The sequence below is a fragment of the Camelus bactrianus genome, chromosome 18, assembly GCF_048773025.1.
Source record: "Camelus bactrianus isolate YW-2024 breed Bactrian camel chromosome 18, ASM4877302v1, whole genome shotgun sequence".
NCBI classification, from domain to species: domain Eukaryota; kingdom Metazoa; phylum Chordata; class Mammalia; order Artiodactyla; family Camelidae; genus Camelus; species Camelus bactrianus.
The window spans coordinates 25,415,306-25,439,045 of NC_133556.1; the positions used below are offsets into that span (position 1 = coordinate 25,415,306).

Consider the following 23,740-nt stretch of genomic DNA (forward strand, 5'->3'; position numbering starts at 1 on the left):
CATTGCCTTCTTCTGTTTTCCTCCTTTTCCCTCTGCCACCTTGGTCTATGCTCTCTTCCTCCCCTGCCACATACCCACCTGTGACGTGTTCAAATTAGCCCTTTCCACACCCTGCCCCTGAAGCCAGTGGAATGGCAGGCCTCTCGTGCTGGGCTTGAGCGCCAGTGCTCTGAACAGCTCCACACTTAGTCTTGGTTCCCTCTAAGATCCCAGCTTCCCTGCCCAGCAGCCTCATGTTGTAAGGAGAAAAGGAGGCATATGTGGTCCTGCCTTCCCTCAAGCCCCACCATAAGACTATCCTGAAATCTGGCATCTGCCCTTAAAGATGCCTCCCACTAGGGAGGGATGGTCTCCAGATATCAGTGGAAGGCAGCCCAGTGTCCTGTTCTGCCTGTGTGCTCACAAGAAAACCTGGATATTGGATGCAGGGGGAAATAATGGAATGTTAGAGAGGATGGAGACCAGCATTGGAAGAAAAGAAAGATGCCAGTGGGAGGGTTGGGCAAAGCGCTAGCCTGGGGATGCCAGGGCTGAAGGGCTCCGGGATGGCCTGGCTGTTATGTCAGTGATGATGTCTATGGAGCTCTCACCACTCAGCTCCAGCACACGACCCTCACCATGACCCTCCCGGCTCCCTCCCCCAAGCTCCACAGGAACACCAAGGACCGACTGTCCAGTTCACCTCCTGTTCTTCACTGGGCCTGCTTGGCACAAAGCAGAGCCTAATAAATACATATTTGTTGATCAAGTAAACACATGAAAGAACTAAGCAATAAATAACCAAGTTGCACCAAGCAAAGTAACTTTGTGGGTCTTCATTTTCCAGTCTCTAAAATCAAGGAGTTGGGCTAAGACACCTGGGTTCCAATGGCACCCTAGCTGTGCACTTACTGGGTGTGAGTGACCTTGGGCAAGTTATTGAAACTTTCTGTGCCTCAGTTTCTTCATCTGTAAAATGGAGAGAATAGTACCTCCCTCCTAGGGTTGTTTCAAAGATGAATTGATTTAATAATTGCAAAGCACATACGTAGTACTATGTAAGTAAAAAAGTTCAGGGTCCCCTCCACCGGGACTTTCTCAAGCTGGGGAGGGAGAATGGAAGGGAAGTAGAGAACATGTCCCAAAAGCTGCGGACCCTCCAAGCGCTCGCGCATGCTCACTGAATGTGCGGGGGGTACCATTGCCGCCTACAAAGCTTCCCAGCACCCACCTACCCCGGGAAGCGGCTCAGCAAGGGGGAGAACTACGTTACCCACAACGCATCTCGTGGGTCAGCTACGTACCTCGTTTTTAAGACTGACAGTCAGTTCAACCAATCGTACGAGGACTATGCTACCCATAGGGCCTCCCGTGGACCCGCCTCCAAGGCGCCTTCCCATTCGCCACAGCTGACTCAAAGGTGCGAGGACTACATTACCCACAATGCTTGCCTTGGGACGCCCACGCGGCCTGGTTCTCAAGCTTCAGGGCGGTTCAGCCAGTGGCCCCGGCGACCGTCCTGGGTCTCTGTTTTGCGGGTTGTGGTCTTCGTTTGTGGCCCGCCAAGCCCACCTCGTCTGCTGTTACGCTCCCGTCCTGGCCTGCCGCCTCGGGCGCGCCCTGAGCCCCTAAGGGTCGCAGCGCTGCGGGTGAGTGCGAGGGAGGGCGCGGGGTCCCGGCTCGAGCTTACATCCCGCTGCCCGCGCCAAAGCCCGGTTTATGCTCGGCCTGGGTCACTGCTCACTGTTCATAGAGAAGAGACCAGACGGAAAAGCAGCCCAGCCAGGGAGTCCTAACCCTCCCAAGACCTTGGAGTTGGAGGATCTTTAGTGACCATTCAGTGGGGTTCGGAGGGGCTTCAGGCTCGCCGAGCCCACAATCAGGGGTCAGACTGGGACAGAATCTGCGTCCTTCTGGGCAAAAGGGCCCCTGGTTCTCACCATATTTCCCCAGGTTCTCACCATATTTCCCCAGGGACCTTGTCCAAAAATGTTTGATATTGAAAACTCAGCATTTCTCCAACTCTGACCGTGTTCCAGGCACTGTGCTAAACAAGCTCTTTCCAAAAATCCCGTTTAGTCCTTTCAGCAGCCTATGTGTAGGTGGTGTTACCATCTCTTCTTTTCAGATAAGAAACTGAGAGCCGGAGAGATTGATTACCTTTCCTGAGAATTAAGGAGTTAGTAGCAAGGTTGACCCACTTAAATCCTTTCCTTTTGCCAATGAGGGCAAGTTGGCCTTGGGGCCAGGGCAGGGGCTTGTGGGTATAGATGCTTATCCAGCCCCAGTGCTTCACCCTAGATGAATTTGTTGTCTTTCCACAGAGCCCTGGAAACATCTCTCCCAGTGTCTGGCCAGAGGTTTAGGGAGAGACAGGTTTAATTCCCAGGCCAGAGAAGGAGCAAGGCCCAGCAGGAGCAATGGCGACCTCTCCCGGCCTCCAGCACCCGCCATCCCTGGAGCAGGACGAGATCCTGATTGTGAAGGTGGAGGAGGACTACTGCTGGGAAGAGGAGCCCTCCCTAGAGGAAGAAGACCCTAGCCCCGAGACCTTCCGCCAGCTTTTCCGGCTTTTCTGCTACCAGGAGGTGGCGGGACCTCGGGAGGCCCTGAGCCGCCTCTGGGAGCTCTGCTGCCGTTGGCTGCGGCCTGAGCTGCGCACCAAGGAGCAGATCCTGGAGCTGCTGGTGCTGGAGCAGTTCCTGACGGTGCTGCCAGGGGAGATCCAGGCCCGGGTGCGGGAGCAGCAGCCAGAGAGCGGTGAGGAGGCCGTGGTCCTCGTGGAAGGGCTGCAGCGGGAGCCCAGGAAACAAAGGCAGCGGGTGAGGTGGGGGGCATTTTGGCCCTGAGGTGAGGAAATGGGGCCCTGCTGCTGAGGTCCACATTTGTATATTCCTTGGGCTCTGGAGCCGTGGCCAGCCTTGGTTATTGGGAGGACCTGGGGCTGCCTGGGCACTGCGAATTGAACAAGGCAACTGCAGAGTGTTTTCAGTCTTGGCCAGTGGGTGTCCATCTGTTGATTAATTACTGTAGCCTCATTAGCCCTTTCTGAGCTATGTGGATTGGTTCATTAACACGATCCCAACACAGCCAGCCATAAGATTTGATGGGAGACTGGACACCTTCCAAGGCAGGCCTTGGGAGTTGAAGAGATCCCCACGGAGGGAGGATCACTGGGAAGAAAGACCAGGGGCTAGCGGGTGCCCTGGTTAGAGTCCCCAGATGTTTCCCGGTCTCTCCAGAGCTGTGTCATGCAATACAGTAGCTACCAGCCATGTATGGCTTTTTAAATTAAAATTAAATACAATTAAAAATATAATTTGTATATCGAACTGACTACATTCTAAGGGCTCAGTCATCACACATGCTTAATGGCTACTGTGCTGGACAAGGACAGGGCAGATAAGGGGCACTTCCACCACTCTAGAGCATGCTCCAACTTCTTCTAGTCACATTTGGGGAGTGGGAAGTCCCTTACAAATTTCTTCTGCTTGGGATAGAGTAATTCCTCCTAATTAGATACTTGGCAAATCCTGCAGGTGGCCACACACTGCTGTCGTTTTGCATCTGTGGCCACACACTGCTGTCTTTTTGCATCTGGCAGGACAGACAGAGCCCCCTACACCCCCCTCCCAAAACTGGACCACAAGGTGAGTTGAGTGCAATAAGCAAATCCTGCTGTCATGATGGCCAACAAGAACCTGGGAGCTCTGCTCAGCCCCTCCAGCCTTGGCATTTGGGGTTCCTGACATGACTTCCCTCTGTCACTGTGCACCCCATAACCTCTGGGGACTGTCTCCTCTCAGAGATGTAGAACATTGAGCCTGAGATAGGGTCCCTGGCCTTCACCTTATGGCTCCCTGGGGATGTGTCTTGTACAAAGAACTATTGCAGAGCTCAGTAAACTCAGATCCAAGCACATCTCGTTTACCTTCTCTGGAATTAGGAAACAGATAACTCCAGAGGGCCTGTAGACGATTTCAGAAAACGTAGTAAGTACAATAACTTGAATTTCCAAAACAAGACCTGATTTGGGACCCTTCTAGCTCCGGTCTTTTGGGAGCACCAAGGAAGGAAGGGTGAGAGTGTGACACTGACACTGAAAGAGAATGACGGGGAGAGAGTGCAGAGAGACTGCTGAGTCTCGGGAGTGGAGCAGGCCTCCCTTCCCCCAGGTTGGAAGCCTGACCCTTTCCCAGGTCACATGCCTTCTCCCTGGAGGCTGGATGGATGGAGACGTATGGAGGGCTGCAGGGGCCATTAAACACGACAAGGCAGCCCAGGTGGTGAGGGACAGCCTGGGAACAGGATGGCCTGGGTGCTTGAGACAGGAGGGATTGGGAACCCTGTGGGCTTCCCCCCTTCCTGGGAGCAGTTGGGCAGATCTGTGTCTGTGCGCAGGATCTGGAGGTGCTCCCTGATGATATACTGCCCCATGGGACAGGGGATTGGTTCTTGAAATGCCAGGCAGAGGCCCAGCCAGAGGAGCTATCCCTGGAGAAAGGGGCTCAGTACTTCAGCCAGCAGCTCCCAGCACAGCTGAGCCATGGACCAAAAAGAGGCCCCCAGCTCTGGCCAAATAGGGGTGAGTAGTCACCCATCTCGAGGGAAGAGAAGCCCTGCACTGGGGAAGGGGAAGGCTTGGGAGTTTGGCAGAGGGTCTGGCCTGCATGCCTATGGGGGTGGGCAGGCTCCCAGTGGGGCTGGGTGTAGGTGGAGAGCAGCTGGACCCGTCCAGCCCTCACTGTCATGCGCATGGGTGGGCAACTCTGCTCTTTCCCCAGGCCCAGTGACCTCCCGGCATCAGGAGACAGCAGCACTGGCCACGTCTTTCCTCTCAGCCTGGTCCCAGGTGAGCGGGCATTCCGACCTGCAGCATCCTCGTGCGTCCCACGCCTTTGATACAAGGACACTTATATTTAGTGGCCTGGGTTTCCAAGGCGGACCTTCACCTCCTCGGAAGTCTCACTTTCTCTCAGAAGCCACCTGAGTATTAGGTGTATTCTGGAGGATTCTGGGGTCCCAACAGTGAGCTAGGGCAGTCCCTTCAAACCCAGATATATGTTAGAATCTCCTGGTATCTGGGTTAAACTAGATTTTTCCAGCAGCCCTAGCCTGGAATCAGCCTCCTTTGCTTGTTTATTTCAATGATAGCTTTATTGAGGTATAATTCACATACCATACAGTTCATCCATTTAAAGTGTACAGCGTTTAGTCTGGTTACAGAGTTCTGCGGTAATCAGTATAGTCAATTTTAGAACATTTTCATCACGTCACCAAAATACCCCACGCCTGTTAGCAGTCACTCCCCATTCCCCCTGCTCAGCCCCCTGGCACCCACCGTCTCTGTGGATTTGCCTCTTCTTAATGCTGTTTGCTTGGGTGTTAATCGTGATCCCAGACCAGTCTGGTGCTAAATTTGGGAACCTCTGGCCTAGAGGCATCACGAAGTGCACATGTCACCCCATTTGGGTCCCAAGGTTGGCTTGAGCTGAGGCAGGGCCTGCTAACTCATATCCCCAAGGAGCATGGGCCCCGGTGGCTGAGATCGCAGTGGATCCAGCTGCTCCATGCAGCACATCTGTCCACACGACCCCTGCCCTGTAGCAGTGGGTCAGAGCTTGGTCGCCACAGTGTCCTCCTGAAGAGCAGGATCCAGCCATGTCTGAGCTGAGCTTGGGAGGAGGGGGTGGGGTAACAGCACATGGAAAGGAGAGGGTGGTTAGGGAAGGATGTTGCGTGAGGTAAGGAGAACCTGCCATGACACGAGTGGAGGGGCCCGGGGAGCCCACCAGTCTGGCCCACCCTGAAGGGGCAGTGGCGTGAGACTGAATGGGCAGCGTTCCAGCAGGTGCCGGTGACTGTGGAGGACATGGCCGTGTACCTGTCCCAGGAGGAGTCGGGGTGCCTGGACCTGACTCAGCAGGACTACAGCTGCAGCGTGCTGCCAGAGTGTGAGGGTAATGTGCGGGGAGACCGTCGTCACACACCGTGCTGTGTCTCTGGCATGGGCCTGGTTCAGGGAGGGGGGCTGCTTCCCTTGGGCTGGCTGTGGGTGTTTGTTGGTCTTTAAGATTCGAGGCCCAGGCCATCTCCCTGCTCAGCACCTTCCCCCACCTACAGGAGCTGGTTCTCAAACTTTAGTGGCCTGAGGAATCACCTGGGAGCATGTTAAAAATAGGAATTCATGGGCCCTGCACCCAGGGGATGGTTCAGTGGGCTTGGGGTGTTCCCTGGCAGGTCTTCTAGGCAGCCTGCTCGGCCACTAGGCCCCCCTGTCTGCCCATGGCCTTGCCTCATCCTGTCCCTTCTCAGCTCATCCTATCACTCTTGACCCCCATTCACTCCCCGAAACATTTTCTGAAGGAATCGAGACCCTGCTTTGTATCAGTTGGTGTTTTCCAGAGAAACAGAACCAGTTGTGTGTGTGAAGAGAGGTTTATTTTCAGGAATTGGCTCTCATAATTGTGGAGGCTGGCACTTCTGAAATCCATACGGGAAGCCAGGTGGCAGGATTTCTAGGCTGCCATCTCGAGGCAGAATTTCTTCTCCAGGAAACCAAGTTTCACTCTTAAGACCTTCAACTGATTTGGTGAGGCCCACCCCGATATGGAGGGTAGTTTGTTCTACTTACAGTCAGCTAATTCTAGATGTTAATCGCATCTGCAAGATAACCTGCACAGCAGCCTCTAGAGTGGTGGCTGACCAGTGACACCATAGCTTGGCCAAGTTGGCTCAGAAAATTAACCATCACACACTTTCTTTTACATCCTCATTTTTTTCAAACTAAAATGGAATGAATGAAGATGAAACCTTCTTACTGCCTCAAATACTGGTTTGCTATCCTCACTGTTGCTGGACCTCTGGGGCCTTCTGTCTGTCTGTCGCCTCCTATGTGTTGTAACTCTTGGCCACTTCATCTCTTTGGTGATGAAACTCTAGACCCCTCAGGGCATTGGGATTTCCCTCCCAGAACCAGGGAGAGCCTTGGGCCCTGTTTCCTCACTTTTTCTCCCTCAGAGGGAACAGAGTCTGCACAGAAGCAGAGCGTCTTCCACCTCTCTTTCGGGGCATCGAGCTTTCCCATGGGTCCTCCTGATGCCCCTTTTCCCTCATGAGAGGACCTTTGCAGTCTGCATTCTGTCCCAGCCACACTCACGTCCTCTCTCCTCTTTTCCCGTGAGCAGGACTCCTCGCTCCCAGGCCCTGTCTGATTGCCCAGCAGGGGCGAGGGGAAGGCCAGCAGGACCCGGCTTGTGCAGCCCTGGGGCCGAGGGGAGTCTCAGGCAGCGCCGGCTCAGGTGAGGGGGTCTGCAAGGAGGAGGCGGAAGTCCAGGTTAGACTCTCCCTCTCCTGAGTTTAGATTTCACTGATTGTGTTCGTGGAGTTCAAGCTCGAGGGCAAGGGCCAGCAGACTTTCTCTGAAGGGGGCCAGGTAGTGTAAGTAGTTCAGGAGTTATGGACCATGTGGTCTCTGTCTAGACTCCTCAGCTCTTCCGTCCTGGCATGAAAGCGACGCGGGCGATACGAACATACTCACGTGGGGCGTATCGGGTGGGCGTGAACTTTCGTTTATAAAGGCTAACCCTGCCTGAAGAAAAGGTGAGGGGAGATGGGAGACTTTAAGAAAAGCTTGGGGCTCGGCCAGAAAGCCCTCAGTATAGAAAGCAAGAGTCGCTCCATATCGGGCTGGGACGGCACCCTGCATGCAGGCACAACAGGGGACCTAGTCCCAAAGGAAGGCTGCGAGGGGAGCCCAGGCCAGGTAGGGGCCGAGGCCGATGCCCCCAAGGGTTGCCCAGCCAGCAGCGCTCACTCTCCTGGGTCTTCACGGGGTTGGGAGGGGTGTGGAGTCGCTCAGTCCTTCTGAGGAACTGCCAGACTCAGGCTTCCTTTTTAAAACTTCTTACCAAAGGCCAGTGCGCTGGTTCCATCATCATCTCTGCTGTACAGACGAGGTGAACGTGAGCTCAAGCCCAGGCTTGGCTTCCTGTAAGAGTGAGTGTGGAGACAGGAGGGGAGACCAGGAGGGCCCGCGCCGGATGTCGGGTGGCCAGTGTCTCAGCAGGGACACTTCCCCGTGCTGGGGGAGTCAGTGTGGGCCCTCCTGTGTAGTCAGTGTGCCTCAGCGTCCTTATGTGTGAATGGACAGTGACAGCACCACCTCACAGGCCATGTGAGGATTAGCCAAGTTGTATGTTCGCAAGTGTCTGGCCATGGTTTTAGTTCCTCAAATCAGGCTCTGACTGACACCTCCCTGCTGGGGGAGTTTGAAGGCATCGCTGTGCATCGCCCTCCATGGCCCATGCCTTCCTTCTTAGCAGAAGCATCCCTTTCCCTTCCGCCTCCCTGTGGAACTCTCAGTGACTGTGCTTTCTCTGTCTCAGAGCTTGCGGTGCGAGTGGAGATCGGAGAGGACGCCGGGGAGGACACGCCGATGAGAATGGGCTGGGGCCAAGCGCTCCCGGGTCATGGTCGGGGTTTGGGGCCCAGCCTGACCAGACCCCAACAGGCTTTGGACAGAGCGGGGCCCCGCGGGGTCCTGAAGCCGCACACGTGTCCCGAGTGCGGCAAGGCCTTCAGTAAGACGTCCCACCTGACCAAGCACCAGCGCACGCACACGGGGGAGCGGCCCTACCAGTGCCAGGTGTGCGGGAAGCGCTTCGGCGACCGCTCCAACTGCAGCACGCACCAGAGGGTGCACACGGGCGAGAAGCCCTATGCCTGCACCGAGTGCGGTAAGCGCTTCAGCCAGAGCTCCAGCCTGGTCATCCACCGCCGGACGCACACCGGGGAGCGGCCGTATGCCTGCGCCGAGTGTGGGAAGCGCTTCAACAACAGCTCGCACTTCAGCGCGCACCGCAGGACGCACACGGGCGAGAAGCCCCACGCGTGCCTGGTCTGCGGCAAGGGCTTCCGCCGGGGCACCGACCTGCGCAAGCACCAGCGCACACACTGCCGGGAGCAGCCCCCGCCCTGAACCCCGGGTCTCCAGGACGCCCCCCGCCCCTCCCCGGGACCAGGGCCTGCTGTTTCAGGAAGCTACCAGAGTCGTTTCTGTCCCGGAGCCGGCATCTCAGACTCCGTTTGTTCCCATGGGCCAGCGTGAGGACACTCAGTGGGGCATTTGGGGTGCCCAGGCCAAGGGAGGAAGCTGGACACCACAGGTGTGTTCGCGTCTGGGCGGCCAGAGGACCACTCTCTGGGTGGCTTACACCACCGGGAATTTATTCTCTCATGGTTTGGGAGGCCAGAGTCTTAAATCAAGGTGTCTGCAGGGCTGGCTTCTTCTGGAGGCTCTGATGGAGGATTTGTCCCACACCTCTCCTGGCTCCTGGAGGTGCCAGCCATCCTTGGTGCTCCTGGACTTGTGGCACATCACTCCAGCCCTGCTTCTGTCTCCCATGGCCTCTTCCATGTGCGCCTCCGCGTTCGTCTCCTCTCACAAGGACAGTCATTGGATTTAGGGCACCTTTAATCCAGAATGACCTTACTGTAACTAATTACATCTACAAAGACCTTGTTTCCAACTAAGGTCACCTTCTGAGGTTCTGGACATGATTTAGGGAGACACCCTTGTTTCCAACTAAGGTCACCTTCTGAGGTTCTGGACATGATTTAGGGGGACACCCTTCAGCCCCCTTGGGGGAAGGCTTAGTGGCTGCAGTTGCTTGCAGCTTTATGGACCCCAGCCTTCCCTGGGCCATCTCCCACCTTCCCCCACAAGCTTGCCACACTTTCAAAATGTAGCCAGGGTGGGTTTTCTGGTATCACAGTGGTGTTAGTAAGGAGATGGGTGAGTTGTGGGTCACCTTCACAGATCCAGGCTGTTCTGCAGGATGGCTGGCTGGTGTGGGGATGCTTCCCTGAGTTCCCACCTTCCAGCCTCTCCCAGCCCGCCAGGAAGCCCAGGGTTGTGGCCTCACCACTTTAGGGCACTAGGGCTGCCTTTGTTCCAGCCCAAGTGGCCATGTTCCAGGGCAGAGGCTGGCCTGGGTTGCCCCACTTTGTCTTTCTGAGGTGGATGTCCCTCTCTGACCTGTTCACATCCCTAGTCTTGTGAGTGGCCGAGGGGAGCGGTTAGGGTCCTTGTTTGGTTGGGTCATTAGTGAAGTTGTGGGGCAGCTCTGAAATCACTGAGTTCCTTAATATTCCATCCAGGGACTGTTCATCCAATCACTGTATTTTTAGCTTTTCACACAACCCAGGTTCCAGGGTGTGTGACTTGCTCTTTTCTGTTCTCTTAATAAATGACATCAGTTATTCTGGCCCCTGAGCTCTGTCTTGTGTGTTCCCTGGAGAATGGAGTCACCTCGTTTAGGGGTGGATTTTTTCTTCTGGGGTAGCTCGTGGGGTACATAGTACCCAGCCAGAACCAGCCAGGGCAGCGTCACCGACCGCCCATCTCCCCCTCACAGGCTCACTTCTCTCATGTCCAGGCTGATGCTGGAGGTGGCTGCCCTTTGCCTGGCCTGAGAACTGGGCCCATCCCATGCCTGTTCCCTGATTCTCTCTCATGGTCCTTCATGATTCTCTTTTCATGGATGGAAACTGAGGCCCTGAGAACTTGAAGAACCCTGTCCAGGTGGCAGAACCAGCTTTCAGCCCAGGTCTGACCTCCTGCCACCTCATCGTCCCAGCTTGCCTTGACAGACAGTAATTCAGAGAGTTGAACTTGGAACAAAGGCTTCTTCCTGTCACTGTTGGGGAAACTTCGTGAATGAACTTACTGCCATTAAAAGGGGTAGAGATGGGGGGATATGGAAATTTTATAAAATAGCCGTTGCCCCTAACAGCTGGCGGCTGCCGTGGAGGCTGTGTGCCACGTTTAGGCTGCTCTGCCCAGCACCTGAGCCCTGCCAGTGCTGTATGTGCCCTGGAGTGGGGGTGGGGGGGGCGCCTCTGCAGGTGGGAGGCGGCCTGGGGCCCCCAGGTGATGGTAGTCTGGCCCTGGCCCCTGCAGGAGAGGCCCCTCCCATCCCCCCAGCCTCTTGTGGCCTTAGTGAAAGTCGTCTCACATCTGACTTACAATGTAAATGCCTTTGGGAGGGGGGCTGCTGGTGAGGCCCCTTGGCCAGATCAAGTGGAGTCTGTGGTCCCAACTTGGCTGCCGGTGGCTGAGGCTGGGCAGAGGCTGGATGGGAAGAGGTCCTTACCCACCCTTAGTGCATGGGAGCTGGCGGTGACTCCAGCTAAACTCTGGAACACGTGCCCAGATGCCAATGACCCTGCAGGCTGCCTGATCCCATGGCCTGGGGGGCCTGAGATGATGGCTCTGCTCTTCCCACAGAGCAGGTGGGGCCAAGGAGGGCTGAGGCTCTGAGATACTGGAAACAAGCTAGAGAGAGAACAGAGGTGCCACAGATCAGGGCTCCAGCCTGTTGAGAGCAGCTGGGCTGAGAACAGCAGTTACAGAAAATTGAGGGCCTTGGGGGTAATACTAGTAATGTTGAGCAAGACAGCAAAGCCTTCTATGGCTCCCAGCTCTTGCTACTTATCCACAAGGGTAGACGCTGCTCCGCTGTCCACAGGGACAGGCTCAGCTGTTAGAACATACACATTCTTCCTACAACTGAACGTCAATCCGCCTTTACTTTGGAAGGACCTGAAACATATATGTGCCTTTGTGTCTTGGTTAAACAAAAGCAAATTTCAGTGGACCCCTTTATCAGAAAGTCCACTTGGTCTCTGTGTGTGCATGCGTGTGTTTGTGGTATTAATTTAGGAACACAAAACAGCAAACATCCAGGACCCAGAAAATCAAGCTAAGTTCTCTTTCAAGACCTGAAATTTGCTAACTATGTTTTACAGTTTAAAAAAAAAAACTTGTATGTTGGAAGTAATAGATGCATATTAAACAGAAAAAATGCAGAAATGGAAAAAGGTGAAAAAGCCTTGTAGTCCCAGTATCAGCACAAAAGCACTGTCTTCGTGGTGTTTCCTTCTGGTCCCTTTTCAGAGGGTTGGGGCCACTGGGGTTATCATGCTGTGTGTACACATCTGTACTGGCATCTTTGCTCTCAGTGCATGAAAATGTTCTGACTGAATTCTCACAGGGCTGCAGACAGATCCACAGTTGGAAGGTCCCTGTGCTGCAAAGGTACGTTCCAATGGAAATGGGAGAGCGAGGGGGCCACCAGGGCCTCGGGTGTCGATGGAAAATTAGATCGTCTGCTCACCTTCTCACATCCATTACTGGAGGCATCTACAGTTGGCCCAGGGGACGCGCCAGGGCCTCCATGACTGTCCCTGACCCAAGAGGTTCCCCCAGGGCCCCAGGACTTCCTCCTGGGGGTCTGGCTTGGGCGCTCTGCCTCTCTGCCCGGAGTGTTACATGTTGCTTCCCCCCACACCTGAATTCGGCTGTATCCCCAGGGGCCTGAGCCTTCTGGCTGCTGGGACCCTCACCGGCAGGCAGCTCGGGCTGAGCCGTTGCCTTCCGAAATGCCCTGAGCTGCTGGAGAAGCTGACTCTTCCTGGTACAGTCCCTGTGGCACAAGAGAAGCAACGTCCATCAACACCACGTGGAGCCGACCTCCTAATGCGTTGCCACAGAAACGGGACATGAGCAGGGGAAAGCCAGAGTGTGTCCACTGCTCCTGAAGATGCTCAGAGTAAGGACTGTGGCTCCCAGTCCTTGCCGAGTCACAGAGCACGTCAGCGTGTTCTAGGCTTCTGGGAAGAAACCCGTGTGACTGTTCTCAACCCAAAGTTTTCTACCCTCCTTATTCCTGTAATGCCTGGTCACATATCACATTGGAGAAAAGATGCATTAGACTCTAATGTTCCCAAAGGCTGTGATCCATGGGCTCTGCGGTTCCAAAAATGACAGAGACTGCAGAACACACGACACAGATTCACCCCGTGACCGCGGCGTGGCCATGAAGGACTTGAGCCTTCCCTGAACTGGACGTTTCACTTAATTGACCCAGGCCTTTCGTTTCTGGCTAACAAGCATCGCTTGTTCCACCCCTGTACTTTCTCTCCACTTCCATTCCCATCGCTAGTAGGGGGCAAATCAATTTGAGAGCAGTTTTTCAGGAAGAAAATGCAGTTATCCCTTCTCGAGAGTGAGCTAAGGCGTCCCTGGGGCTGTCTGGAGGACAGCAAGCCAGGCCAGACGATGCTGGGCTACCCTCCCCACCGCCCAGAGCCCCCCCCCGCCCCCACACCCCCTCCTGTGCTGGCCCTTTGGGTGCAGGACACAGAGCTGAAAGCACCAGAATTAGCTGTGCCAGGCGGGTGCTTGCTGCTGAGGCAGAGGGGAGCATCCCCAGGCGGCGGGAGCCCCCTTGTGTTTACCGTAGCCTGGCCGGGCCCCGCTGGTCTCTCAGAGCTGCTGTCTCCTCTTCTCCCTCCTCCTCACTGTCAGAGGAGCTGGAGATGCAGCTGGAGCTGCAGCTGGAGTGGGAGCTGGAGCTGAGGGAGAGAAAAGGGGGTTGCCTGGACATGCCCCAGGCCGCCCCCAGACTTGGAGTGCCCAGGCCTCCCTGGTGACCCAAGGCAGGAAGATGGGCCAGGCAGGCAAACCAAAGCCCAGACAGCTGAAACCAAAGGGCCACTGGGCTTCCTGCAGGTGGTGGAGGGGCACAGCCAGGGCCAAGGACCCCAGCCTAGGTTATGTCTGCTTAGGGCTCTGCCTGGAATAATTTCCCTTTGTTCCAGCTCCTCCCTCGCTGTGGGGAGGGCCTGCTGCTGCAACCCAGTGGGACTGTGGGCCAGGCTCAGCTCCCAGCTAAAGACACTTCTCAAGTGGGCAGTGCTCCCAGGACCTGCCTGCCAACATGGCAATGCGAAGCAGCGGGTTTGCTGCGAGGCTGTCACCGCTCACAGCCTTTGTGCTCCTACCTTCCCGAGGACCCCTGGGCTGATGGCTTCGTCAGCCGCAGATCCATGAAGACGGTGGGAGGCTCTGCTGGGCTCCTTAGCCGCATGTCTTCCGCCAGCCTCGGGCCCAAATCAGCGTGGATGCCCAGCCCCTTAGAAGCACTTCTGGGATGAGAGGAACAGGGGGCAGAAGTCACTTGCCAGTGATCACCCTGTGACCTGTGCTGGGCATGGCTGCCACTGGCTGGGCGCCCCTGTGCAGGACTCTGAGGCAGGTCCTGAGGTTTAGGGCCAGGACTGCCCAGTAGAACTTTCATGATGATCAGACGTTCTGTATCTGCACTTTGCAGTATGGTAGACACTTGCCATAAGTAGCCATTTACATTTACATTTCAGCTAATTAAAGTTAACTTAGAAATTTAGTTTGTCAGCTGTACCAGCCACATGTGGCCAGTGGCTGCTGACCAGACAGTGCAGGCCTAGGCCTTTGTACTGGACACTTGGGTTGTCAGGGACAGAAGCCTGCTCCAACTAGCTCAGGCAAGGGGCTTACTGGCTTTCAGATTCCTCAAAAGAGTGGGACATCCAGAGTGTGAGAAGAGCAGGCGTATAGCTGGGCCTTAAGGGACCCCAGGGCCCTGTCCCCACCTCTGCCCATCCTGCCCCCCAGCTTCAGCCTTTCTCACCATAGAAGGCCTGGCTGGGGTCGGATGCTCAGAGCTGGCCCGATCAGTGGTGGCTGGAGAGGCAGGGCCCTACTCCGGGGAGGCTGTGTGGATGGTGAAGGGAGGGTTCCCATGGGGTGGGGAAAGAGCAGGTGCTTTGGGGCTTGAGTCCCAGCTCTGCCAATTATGTCCTAGGCAAGTCAACTTCTCTGAGTCTCAGTTTCCCCATCTATAAAATGGGGGTAAAAGGAGAACCTACCTGATCACATTCTTGAGATGAAAGAAACACACACCAAGTGCCCCGCCCACAGTCAGCCCAGTAAATGCTGAGAGAAGCCAGTTCTAGAGAGGACAGGGGCTGTGGCTGGCAAGAAGTCCCACCTGCTTCCAGCCTCCTCCTGCTTGCTGTCCTGGGGCGTATCAGCAGGCGCCCTCCGGGCAGAGGAAGAGGCTCTGGACTGCGTGGCACACAGGAGGCCGAGCTGTTCCATGAGCCTGTCCTGGGTGCTCGGCTCGGTGTGGTCTGTGGGGAGGGAAGACGCTGCTTAGTGGGGACACAGCCCCCCTTTGACTCACAACAGCCTGAGCTTCAGGAGCCCTCACGGATGAGCCGGGCTTATGCACGAAGAAGTGCCGGGGGGCAGCCCTAGGCCCACCCAACCCTCAGCTGCTCATAGCCTTTGTGAGCCCCGCAGGGCGAGGGGCGCCGTGTCTTCACGAGCAGGGAGCTGGGTGTGAACCCTGGGAAGGAGGAGGCACCTCCTGTTAACAGTGTAGCCCACTTCCCCTCTGCGGTCCCACGTGTCAGAGGGAAGCATCATTAATAGTCCTGTGTGTTTGCTTCTTAAAAAATGCAATAGGATCATCTATAGATTTTTTTTCACCAAGTATATTTTACATCTTTCTGTGTTGAGATATATAGACTAGATGGATGGATAGGGTCGCCTCACTGAGCTGCAGAGAATTGTGGGTGACTGATTAGCTAGACTCCTGTTGAATCCTGCATTCGGGCTGTTTCTACTTTTTCACAGTTATAAACAGTGCTGCAGTCAACATCCTTGACCCACTTGGGTGAGGGTGTGTTTAGGACAGCCTTTTCAAATCTGATCGAAGGCTTATTATGTGCCTTTAAGTGGAGAACAGATCTGCCACATTTCCTGCCAAAAAAGGGGTGCCGACTCCAGTCCCCCAGACCTGCCCCACCTTGCAGGAGGGTGAGTTTCTCAATATCCTGCTCTCAAGGGTTAGATTACAAACAAAACCCCATTTAGGGGTTTGGGTATAGCTCAAATGGTAGAGCATATGCTTAGCATGCATGAGGTCCTGAATTCAACCCCCAGTACCTCCTCTAAATAAATAAATAAATAAGTAAACCTAATTACCTCCCCCCAAAAATAAAAACAATTTTTTAAATTAAAACAGCACCAGGGGCTGTCAGCCACAAAGGAGCCTTTGCTCTGGAACTGGAGGCCAGAACCCCTACATTTCCTTTGCCTCAGACCTGCCTCCACTTGCCTTTTGTGGGCCAGAGGGCTGGGAGGGGACTGGGAACTTTATTTTACAAAACTGCTCAGAGCCAGGAAGGCCACACGTGCAGTGTGGAATCCCATCCCTGTCTTCCTCTGGTAAATGAGGAGGCAGTGGAAGTAGGATTGTGTTTAGGATCTGGCTGAAGGGGCGCAGAATTCAGGGTCACTCTGCTTCCAGAGAGAAAGAGGAAGGTCTGAGGAGGTGGGGAGGGGGGAAGTGCCCTGGGTTGAGGGCAGGGACTGTGTCTGAAAGGCCTCTCATATCCCCAAGGCCCGGCCCATCCTGGGATGGAGCAGGCAGTCATGTGTTTAATGGATGGGTGAGTGAGTGAATGGATGGCTGAGTGAGTGAATGAATTAATGAAGTCTTGGAAGCACTGGCAACTGGGTGTGCAGGGCAGTGAGGGCCCAGCAGCTGAAAGGACATGGCGAGCGGCAGGGCCGCCCGTGCCCAGCCCACAACCTGATTTTATTAGGACGCTCTAGAAGGAGTTGCTGTGGGGGATGCACTTGGGCCCCCAGCGTTCAAGGTCAGACCTTGGCCCTGGCAGTGGTTGGCTGCCCACCACGCGGCTCCAGGTGCACCGTCTCCCTGGTCGTCCTCTCGCCCTGTCAGACTCTGAAGGACCTGATCCAAATCCCACTCTTCAAGTTGCTGAAATAAGTAAGGTGGTGATTAGAGGCTGCCGCAGGGCTCCGGGGGAATGAGCACCTGATTTCACAGCTGCTGTGACCCCCACGGCCCCCGGAAGCCATCTTGGGGTGTCCTGGGCAGAGACCAGGGCTGAGAGCAGGTGACCGGCTCACTCACCCCAACCCCAAGGGTTGCAGAGAACCCCCTCGCCCTCCTTCAGGGCAGGCAGGTCTTACTTTTCTTGCCCCCCACTTCCTATGCCTTTTTTGGGCAATACTTTTCTTTCTCGCACAAAGGCATTGTTTGACTTGGATGAAACCCAGTGTCATTTTAAAACTATTTAGGTTCATACAGGTTTAAAACATTGGGAGGTTAAAATGTTTTGCTTTTTGAAGAAACAGATGGTTCAAGGCAGGTAGGTGCTGGGCTGGAGGCCTTGGAAGAGGGTGCTGGGGGGCAGTGGTGTGATGAGACGGGGAGGACGTCAAACAGGAATTAATGTGTCTTCTGTGTGGCCTTGCAGCTCTTTGTAGCCCACAGGGGTGGGAAAATAAAAGGGTTCAGGAAAAAAATGGAGTTGATAGAATGGAATTGGTGAAAATGATCTCCACGTCCACCTTGATGTCAGTTTTCTCTAAGTGGTTAAAAGAATTGTCAAGATTTATAAATAAGGCCAAAAAGAGAATTTTGTGACATTCCAACGTCATGCAGGAGCATCTTCTAGGGAAAGGCTGGTTTGCGTGGTGGACTGGGGCTCACTTAGTTTACAATTTTGTACAACTGACAAGTGTGACAGCTTTCTTTTCCATCCAGTAGAGCAGATAACCCCAAAGGCACCAGTTCAGTTGCCCTGGAGGCTATGACTGATTTGTACTTAGCGGAGCAATTTAATTTCTGCATTCCTTTCCTCTACTCCCCCTGACCCATTTTACAAAATCCCAGCTTCTCTAATCTCTTTAAATCAGCTTTGTCATCCTGCTGGTTCTCTTGTTAATGAGCTAAGTATATACAACGTTCACAGGGGTTCACGATTTGTATGAGAATGAGAACTTGAATGTTTGGAAAACTATGCTTTGTCAAAGTCTGTTGTCTATTTCACGTGTCTTTATGATCAGGCTTGGGATTCGGTTTTATTGTTTGTTTGTTTTCTGTTTTTAAAGAAGGCTGGGGTCTCCTTGCTCTTACTCATTCTCTTTCACTCTACTTGAGGATGGTCTGTCTGCTGGGACAACACACCCCTGAGACTGGTAGCACTGCCTGCCTAATGGTGGATCCAGTGCCACAGGCCCAGGTCATTGCTATAGACTGAATGTCTGTGTCCCTCCAACATTCATGTGTTGAGATCCTAATCCTCAATGTGATGGTGTTTGGAGTTGGGGTCATTGGGAGGTGATTAGGTCATGAGGGTGGAGACCTCAGGAATGGGATTAGTGCCCTTACAAAGAGACCCCAGGGAGCTCCCTCACTGCTTCCAGATGAATCAGGGAGCATGCTCTCACCAGACATCGAATGGGATGGAGCCTTGATTTTGGACTTCCAGTCTCCAGACTGTAAGAAATGAACTTTTGTTGTTTAAGCCCCCAGTCTATGAGATTGTGTTATTGCAGCCCAAGGAAACTGACAGGCACAGTGGGCTGGCCCTCAAGTTGGCCCGGGGAGGACCCACGCCCCAAGGAAGCCTGGGCTGAGGGGACGCCTACCTGGAGGGAGAGCACTGGCAGTCCCTCCCGGGGCTGCTCTGGTGGCATCTCCTTCACTTGAGTCAGGTCACAGCAGGCTGGGTCCCAGGCATCCCAGGTGACTTTGTGAAGTATGTCTTTCTCCATCATCTTCCTTCTCTCCCTCCGGAGGGCTCTGCGGCTGTCAGAGTCGGAGCCTTCCTGGGCCAGTGAGGCAGCGCCTAGGGGCTCCGTCTGCAGGCCTGCTTCCTGGGCAGAGAGGGTGGACTTTCCCTGTGGCCACCAGGGATTCTGCAATCCGTGGGTCTCCGCAGGCATCCTGAGAAGAGAGTGCAAAGGCCCAACACAGGCCCTTCCTTCCAGGGAGGCTGAATCCTGGGTCCCTGTGGTCCACTCCCTCCAGGCATCTGGGGTGGGTCCCACAGGCCACACAGCTGGCTAGGGAGAAAACAGGCATTCTCTGTTAGCAGCCTCAAAACATACCACAGGGAGTCGTCGTGGCGATAGAAAATGTATAGAACATAAAAATCTGCCATGTTAACCATTTCCTTTTTTTGGACCTCATGCATGTTAACCATGTGCTCTACCACCGAGCTACACCCTCCCCCCAATCATTTTTAAATGTATAGTTCAGAAGTATTAAGTACATTCATTGAGTTTTGCAACCATCACCACTATTTCCAAAGTTTTTTCATCCCCCTAAATGGAAACCCTCCCCCAGCCCCTGGTAAACTCTCATCTACTTTTTGTCTTTATAGACTTTCCTGTTCTAAATATTTCACTGGAATGGAGTCGCACAATATTTGTCCTTCTGTGTCCTTCACTTAGCTTAATGTTTCTAAGTCACCCACATTGCAGGATGTATCAGAACTTCGTTCCTTTTCATGGGTGAATAATATTGTGTTGTATGGTTGGACCTCATTCTGTTTATCCATTTTGTCTGTTGATGGACACTTGGGTTGTTCCTGCCTTTTGGCTGTTGTGAACAGGTACACAGCTGTTAGAGGTGGGCAAGATGACCCCAGGCCTTTTGTCTCCAGAGCGAGCCCACAGCCTCAACTCCTGTGAGCTGATACAGACTTTCCCATCCCAAGATAAAAAACAATCGTCCAGAAGAGTTATCAAGGTAATTGTGGAAATGAAGAAAACACAAAATAAAGTGACGTGGACATGGTTCCAACTGAACTAACCAGGGGTCTTGGCAGTCCTGGAAATTGTTTGGGGTTATTTCAGATATGTTTCTAGGCATGGCTGAGGGAGTGGGTGACTTCTGTTATGGTGCTGGAAGGGGACACACCCTGGCTTTGTAAGATGACCATGTGTCAGTGCTTGTGCTCAGAACTGGAGAATCTCCACCTATACCCACTCTGTCCAAACTCCAAACTCTAGCATGGCTTCTACCAGCATAAGGCTAGGATGACCCCAGCCCCCCATTAAAATGCCTGCCTGGGGATGTACTCAGTGCTGCCAGGAGGATTTACTATTTCTTCTAGCCAATACCTGATGCTAGGTCCCTGACCTCCCTCTCTTGGAGCATTTACTAAAAAGGGCTTATAACTGTGAATATATGTCTCTTACAACCCAGAAGTATCTCTCACGGACCTGAGAGTCATTCTCTAGAAATGTACAAATCAGGAAGGACAAGGCCTCTGTCTCCGTTCTCCGTGGGAGGATAGGCTCCTGACTTCCACACCTGCCAGCCAGCAGACACACCTGGTCTAATCGCCTCTTTACTGCCCAGCTCTTTGTGATTTTTCACTTTTCTGACTCTTCCGAGCTCCCTCCCTCATTCTCCCTTGGAAACACCCAGTTGCCTCTGCACAGATCAGTTGGAGCTCAGCTGTTTTCCTGCTGTCAGTAGTTACAGAATAAAATCTCCTTCCACCACTTTAACTAACGTCAGCCTATGTATCTTTGGCAGCCCTGCCGCCCATTCCCCTGGTCACTGAGTGATAGCTAGTCCTAACAGTTATAACTGAGCTAGGCTCCCCTGGACAGGCCTGATGGGTTGGGGGCCTGCCCAGTGATAAAAGCCCATTGATGGATCCTATTCATCAAGGCAGCAGTTAATTTTAAGCATTAAGCCATAAATTTTCAGCAGGAGTTCTTGGTCTTACCTGGGGCCCTGGGAAAGAGGGAGACAAGATAGAAAATTCGCTCTGACATTTGGCAACGGTTGCAGCTACGATACTTAATTACAGAGCGTGCTGTGGCATTTTTTAGTTTCCTGTGTTCATCTCACCTCCCCAGCCAGGGGTACCTCTTACCTCTGAATCCCCACTGTTGCCCTTATTCAATCAACAAATGTTTAGGGAGCGCAGGATTTTGTGAGGTGCCAGATGACGCCGAAGCCAGCTGGGTTAAGGGAGGCATTTATGACAGTAAATTGTGACAATGGTTCAGATAGCTCAGGTAGACAATGGGTCGGCTGGGAGGTGGGTGTATGTGTGTTGAGGGGTCGAGGGGAAGAGCAGGGGGCAAAATCAGATAGAAAATAAAGTCCCACCCCCAGTCCTAAGTATGCTGGGCTCCTGGGGGTGTGATGTACACAAAGCTGTTAGATGTTTGGTGGCTGAACTCCTTGGCTGTACTTGGAGAAAGGCCCGGGCGTGTAGAGACGCTAGACCAGGGCCTTTAACCTTAGACCCACATTGCTGTTAGAGTCCAGTGAGGGCCATGGACACCCACACCCACACCCTATTCTGCTGGAAGGGTCCCAGCTTCGTGGATCCCCACAGCTGGCATCCTACAGACCTCAGGAGGAGACCCTGAGGTAGTGACCAAGGCCCCTGCAGAGTCTTCAGCCATTTCCTCTGACAAATCTGGAATCAGAGCAGTTTGATTTCGCTGGAAGATGAACAGCTCCTCTTCCTCACAGTCTGACTGTGGACAAATGAGAGGGCTGTGGATTATACAGCAGCAGGCAGGCAGGAGGGCCTCAGCTTCCACCTGTCCTAACCCTGCCCCACCCCATCCAGTCCTGCTGTTTCTCTGGGGAGCCGTCTGTGGAGATCAGTTCTCTCCCAAAGGGCCTTGCCATGGTGGTCCCTGTTGCTGACTTAGAAGTGGGCTTGCAGCACCACCTGGTGGAGGTGAAATCCAGGACTCCTGGTTCTACAAGTACCTGCCACCCCTAAGACCTTGCATACGCCTGGAACTGAATGAACAGGGCAGTGAGGTGGCAGCTGAAAGAGCAGAGTGTGGTCCTCCACTCCTCTGTGACAGGGAGCCATGGTACTTCACTTACGTGACACTGACCTGATAAGTGCTAAAGTTGTTCTTGGTTAGCATCATGTTTGTCATGGGAGGAAAGTGCACTGGGGGTCCAGGAAGATGTCAGAAGAAAGCACTTGCTTACCAAGGAAGAATCCGAGTCCAGGGTTGGGAGCTGCTCCCTAATGGCCTCCATGATGGCGTCCCAGGGAAAGGACAGTGACGGCCCCACATCTTTGTCTTGGGATGTCATGGGGGTTGGGGCTGAAGGGATGCTTCTCAGCGCACCATCATCCAAGGAGCCTTGCAGAGGATATGGAATGAGTGGGGCTCCCCTCACTCAAGAACTCAGGGGGCTGCCTTTTCAAAGCATATACCACCCCTTGGGGAATGAAAACAGATTGGCAGACCTCCCATTCCATTTTCCTTCTGGTCTGCAGGTTCCTGTTACTGAGTGCCAGGAAGTGCCATGCATTTTGTGTGTGTGTGTGTGTGTGTGTGTGTGTGTGTGTGTGTGTGTGTGTGTGTGTGTGTGTGTGTGTAGTGCAGTATGGAGCCTGCAGATGTATGTATATAATGATATATTAATATATAGATGCATGTACTGATATATAATGATATATGTACTTGATATGTAGGTATATATATATGATACATAGAATGATACACATATATGATATATACAGATACCTACAAACTGTATATATATATCCCATAAAACATAGATACTATTATTATCTACATTTTATAGGCTCAGAGAGGTTATACCATTAGTAAAGGTAAAGACAGAATTTGTATCAAAGTCAGAGGGGATTTCAAGCCCGACTACCCTCTACTGCCCCCTTACAAAAGGAAAAGACTAGAGACATTTGGAGTCCCCAGGAAACTTTTTTGGCGTTAACACTCAGATTAACCCGTTATACCCAGGCACTTAACCAACACCCCCCACCTTTAATCCCAGAGTCTAACAGGAGAAAGGCCAGTCCCTCAGGGGTCAAGGGGGCTTAGAAATGTGGGGTGATGGTGCTTCAGAGCACTTGTAGCCTGAGAGGACTCTGTAACAATAAAATGAGAAAAGAACACTCCTACCCCAGCCTGGCCCCTACCAGGGAAGCAGCAGGAGAAGTGAGTGGGGGTTTCTTGTTTTTTCTGTGCTTACAGGAGCAGGGGCAGGAGCTTGGTTCACCATGACCTGGGAACGGCATGATGTGGACACATGTGGTATATATATCAGGGGTGTTCTCTGGTTGCAGGGCAGATCAGAGGGCAACAAAATCACTCGGATGAAGTGGACTGCCAGAGACTGATAAATTCTTCAGGAGGACAATGCAATAAGGGAGGAAAAGGCATTACAGGCTGCGGGAAGATCATCTAAGAACTCAGAGGAGTGAAAATTGCCCAGTATGTTTGGAGAAGATTTCAGTTGTTGGAATATGCGGTGCCAACGGACCAGGCCGTGAAGGGTCCTCAGGAGCTCCTTCACCCAGCAGACAAGGGGTACATCCTGCCAGGTTGAGGAGCTCCGCTCACCCAGCCAAAGGGCAGCCCCAGTCCCTCCGAATCCTGACTCCGCCTCCACGTCCGTTTCTGGGCTGCAGACCGTTAGCCCCGCCCTGGCCCCGCCTACCGCCGGGTTGTTATAACAACTAGACGCCAACTTCCTCCCGGGTCAGGCTTTTAAATTCTAAAGCTCGGAAACACGAAAGCTCATCGCGAGTCCTCCCACCGACCCCCAGCCCGTTTCTCTGCTGCCCCGTCCAATTCCCAACGTTTATCTCTGCAGCTGCGGCAGGCCCGAGGCCACTCACCTCCGGCCTCAGCCTCCCCTCCCCGCGCGGTCCCGACAGGGCTATAAACAGCCTCCGCAATTACTGAGGCTGTTGCCGCCTTCGGATCCCCGCTCAGCAGACTCTTACGTTACTGAACTGCCAACTGATTTCCACCACCGCTCCCCCTGCTCCTCTTTCGGGACTTGGCGCGTCCTGCCTCTCCTGAAACAGGACTGGTTCTCTGGCCAGTGGAGGGGCGGGGCAGGGTGAATTCTCCCTGCTCATTGGCTGCCGCGGACATCACACAGCGAGCCGGGCGAGCTGACCGGAAGGTCCGGGTGCGGGACAAACTAATTCCACAGTGCCGGGAGCAGCCCCGGGGACCTGCGAGCGTCCCGGCGTGCTCCGCGCCTCCCGCAACCACTTCCGGGGCGGGAGCGGGGCC

The 23,740-nt window shown here is 53.9% G+C and overlaps 2 protein-coding genes across 10 annotated transcripts; one reads left to right on the forward strand and one right to left on the reverse strand.

Moving 5' to 3' along the window:
* Window positions 1–1,409: 1,409 nt before the first annotated feature.
* Window positions 1,410–10,255, forward strand: ZNF500 (zinc finger protein 500). Of its 2 annotated transcripts, none has more exons than XM_010949782.3 (7): window positions 1,410–1,628; window positions 2,304–2,801; window positions 4,381–4,564; window positions 4,764–4,831; window positions 5,828–5,939; window positions 7,167–7,280; window positions 8,367–10,255. In XM_010949782.3, the coding sequence occupies exons 2-7, from the start codon at window positions 2,400–2,402 to the stop codon at window positions 8,957–8,959; spliced, it is 1,473 nt and encodes a 490-aa protein (XP_010948084.1). In that variant the 5' UTR covers window positions 1,410–1,628; window positions 2,304–2,399; the 3' UTR covers window positions 8,960–10,255. The 2 variants fall into 2 exon arrangements, with proteins under 2 accessions (XP_010948084.1, XP_010948085.1); XM_010949783.3 differs by having other exon boundaries at window positions 5,831–5,939.
* Window positions 9,243–23,737, reverse strand: DNAAF8 (dynein axonemal assembly factor 8). 8 transcript variants are annotated; one of them, XM_074346381.1, is made up of 11 exons: window positions 23,443–23,737; window positions 21,672–21,829; window positions 21,068–21,196; window positions 18,335–18,751; window positions 16,538–16,655; window positions 14,853–14,994; window positions 13,828–13,971; window positions 13,282–13,398; window positions 12,388–12,654; window positions 11,140–11,317; window positions 9,334–9,451 (listed from the first exon to the last, which is right to left on the reverse strand). In XM_074346381.1, the coding sequence occupies exons 2-11, from the start codon at window positions 21,777–21,779 to the stop codon at window positions 9,443–9,445; spliced, it is 1,629 nt and encodes a 542-aa protein (XP_074202482.1). In that variant the 5' UTR covers window positions 21,780–21,829; window positions 23,443–23,737; the 3' UTR covers window positions 9,334–9,442. The 8 variants fall into 8 exon arrangements, with proteins under 8 accessions (XP_045368653.1, XP_045368656.1, XP_074202480.1 ...); XM_074346380.1 differs by having other exon boundaries at window positions 23,335–23,737; XM_074346382.1 differs by having other exon boundaries at window positions 12,388–12,467; window positions 22,686–23,737.
* Window positions 23,738–23,740: the final 3 nt, after the last annotated feature.

Bases quoted from the DNA above. Each gene is read 5' to 3' on its own strand.
- ZNF500 (XM_010949782.3), top strand. From the start codon at position 2,400: ATGGCGACCTCTCCCGGCCTCCAGCACCCGCCATCCCTGGAGCAGGAC. The intron at 4,565-4,763 runs GTGAGTAGTCAC...CTCTTTCCCCAG, and splicing joins CCAGCTCTGGCCAAATAGGG to GCCCAGTGACCTCCCGGCAT. The intron at 7,281-8,366 runs GTGAGGGGGTCT...TCTCTGTCTCAG, and splicing joins CTCAGGCAGCGCCGGCTCAG to AGCTTGCGGTGCGAGTGGAG.
- DNAAF8 (XM_074346379.1), bottom strand. From the start codon at position 22,731: ATGCCGTTCCCAGGTCATGGTGAACCAAGCTCCTGCCCCTGCTCCT. The intron at 16,656-18,334 runs GTAGGCGTCCCC...TACTTATTTCAG, and splicing joins TGCCAGTGCTCTCCCTCCAG to CAACTTGAAGAGTGGGATTT. The intron at 12,655-13,281 runs GTAAACACAAGG...GTTTCTTCCCAG, and splicing joins CGGGGCCCGGCCAGGCTACG to AAGCCTAGAACACGCTGACG.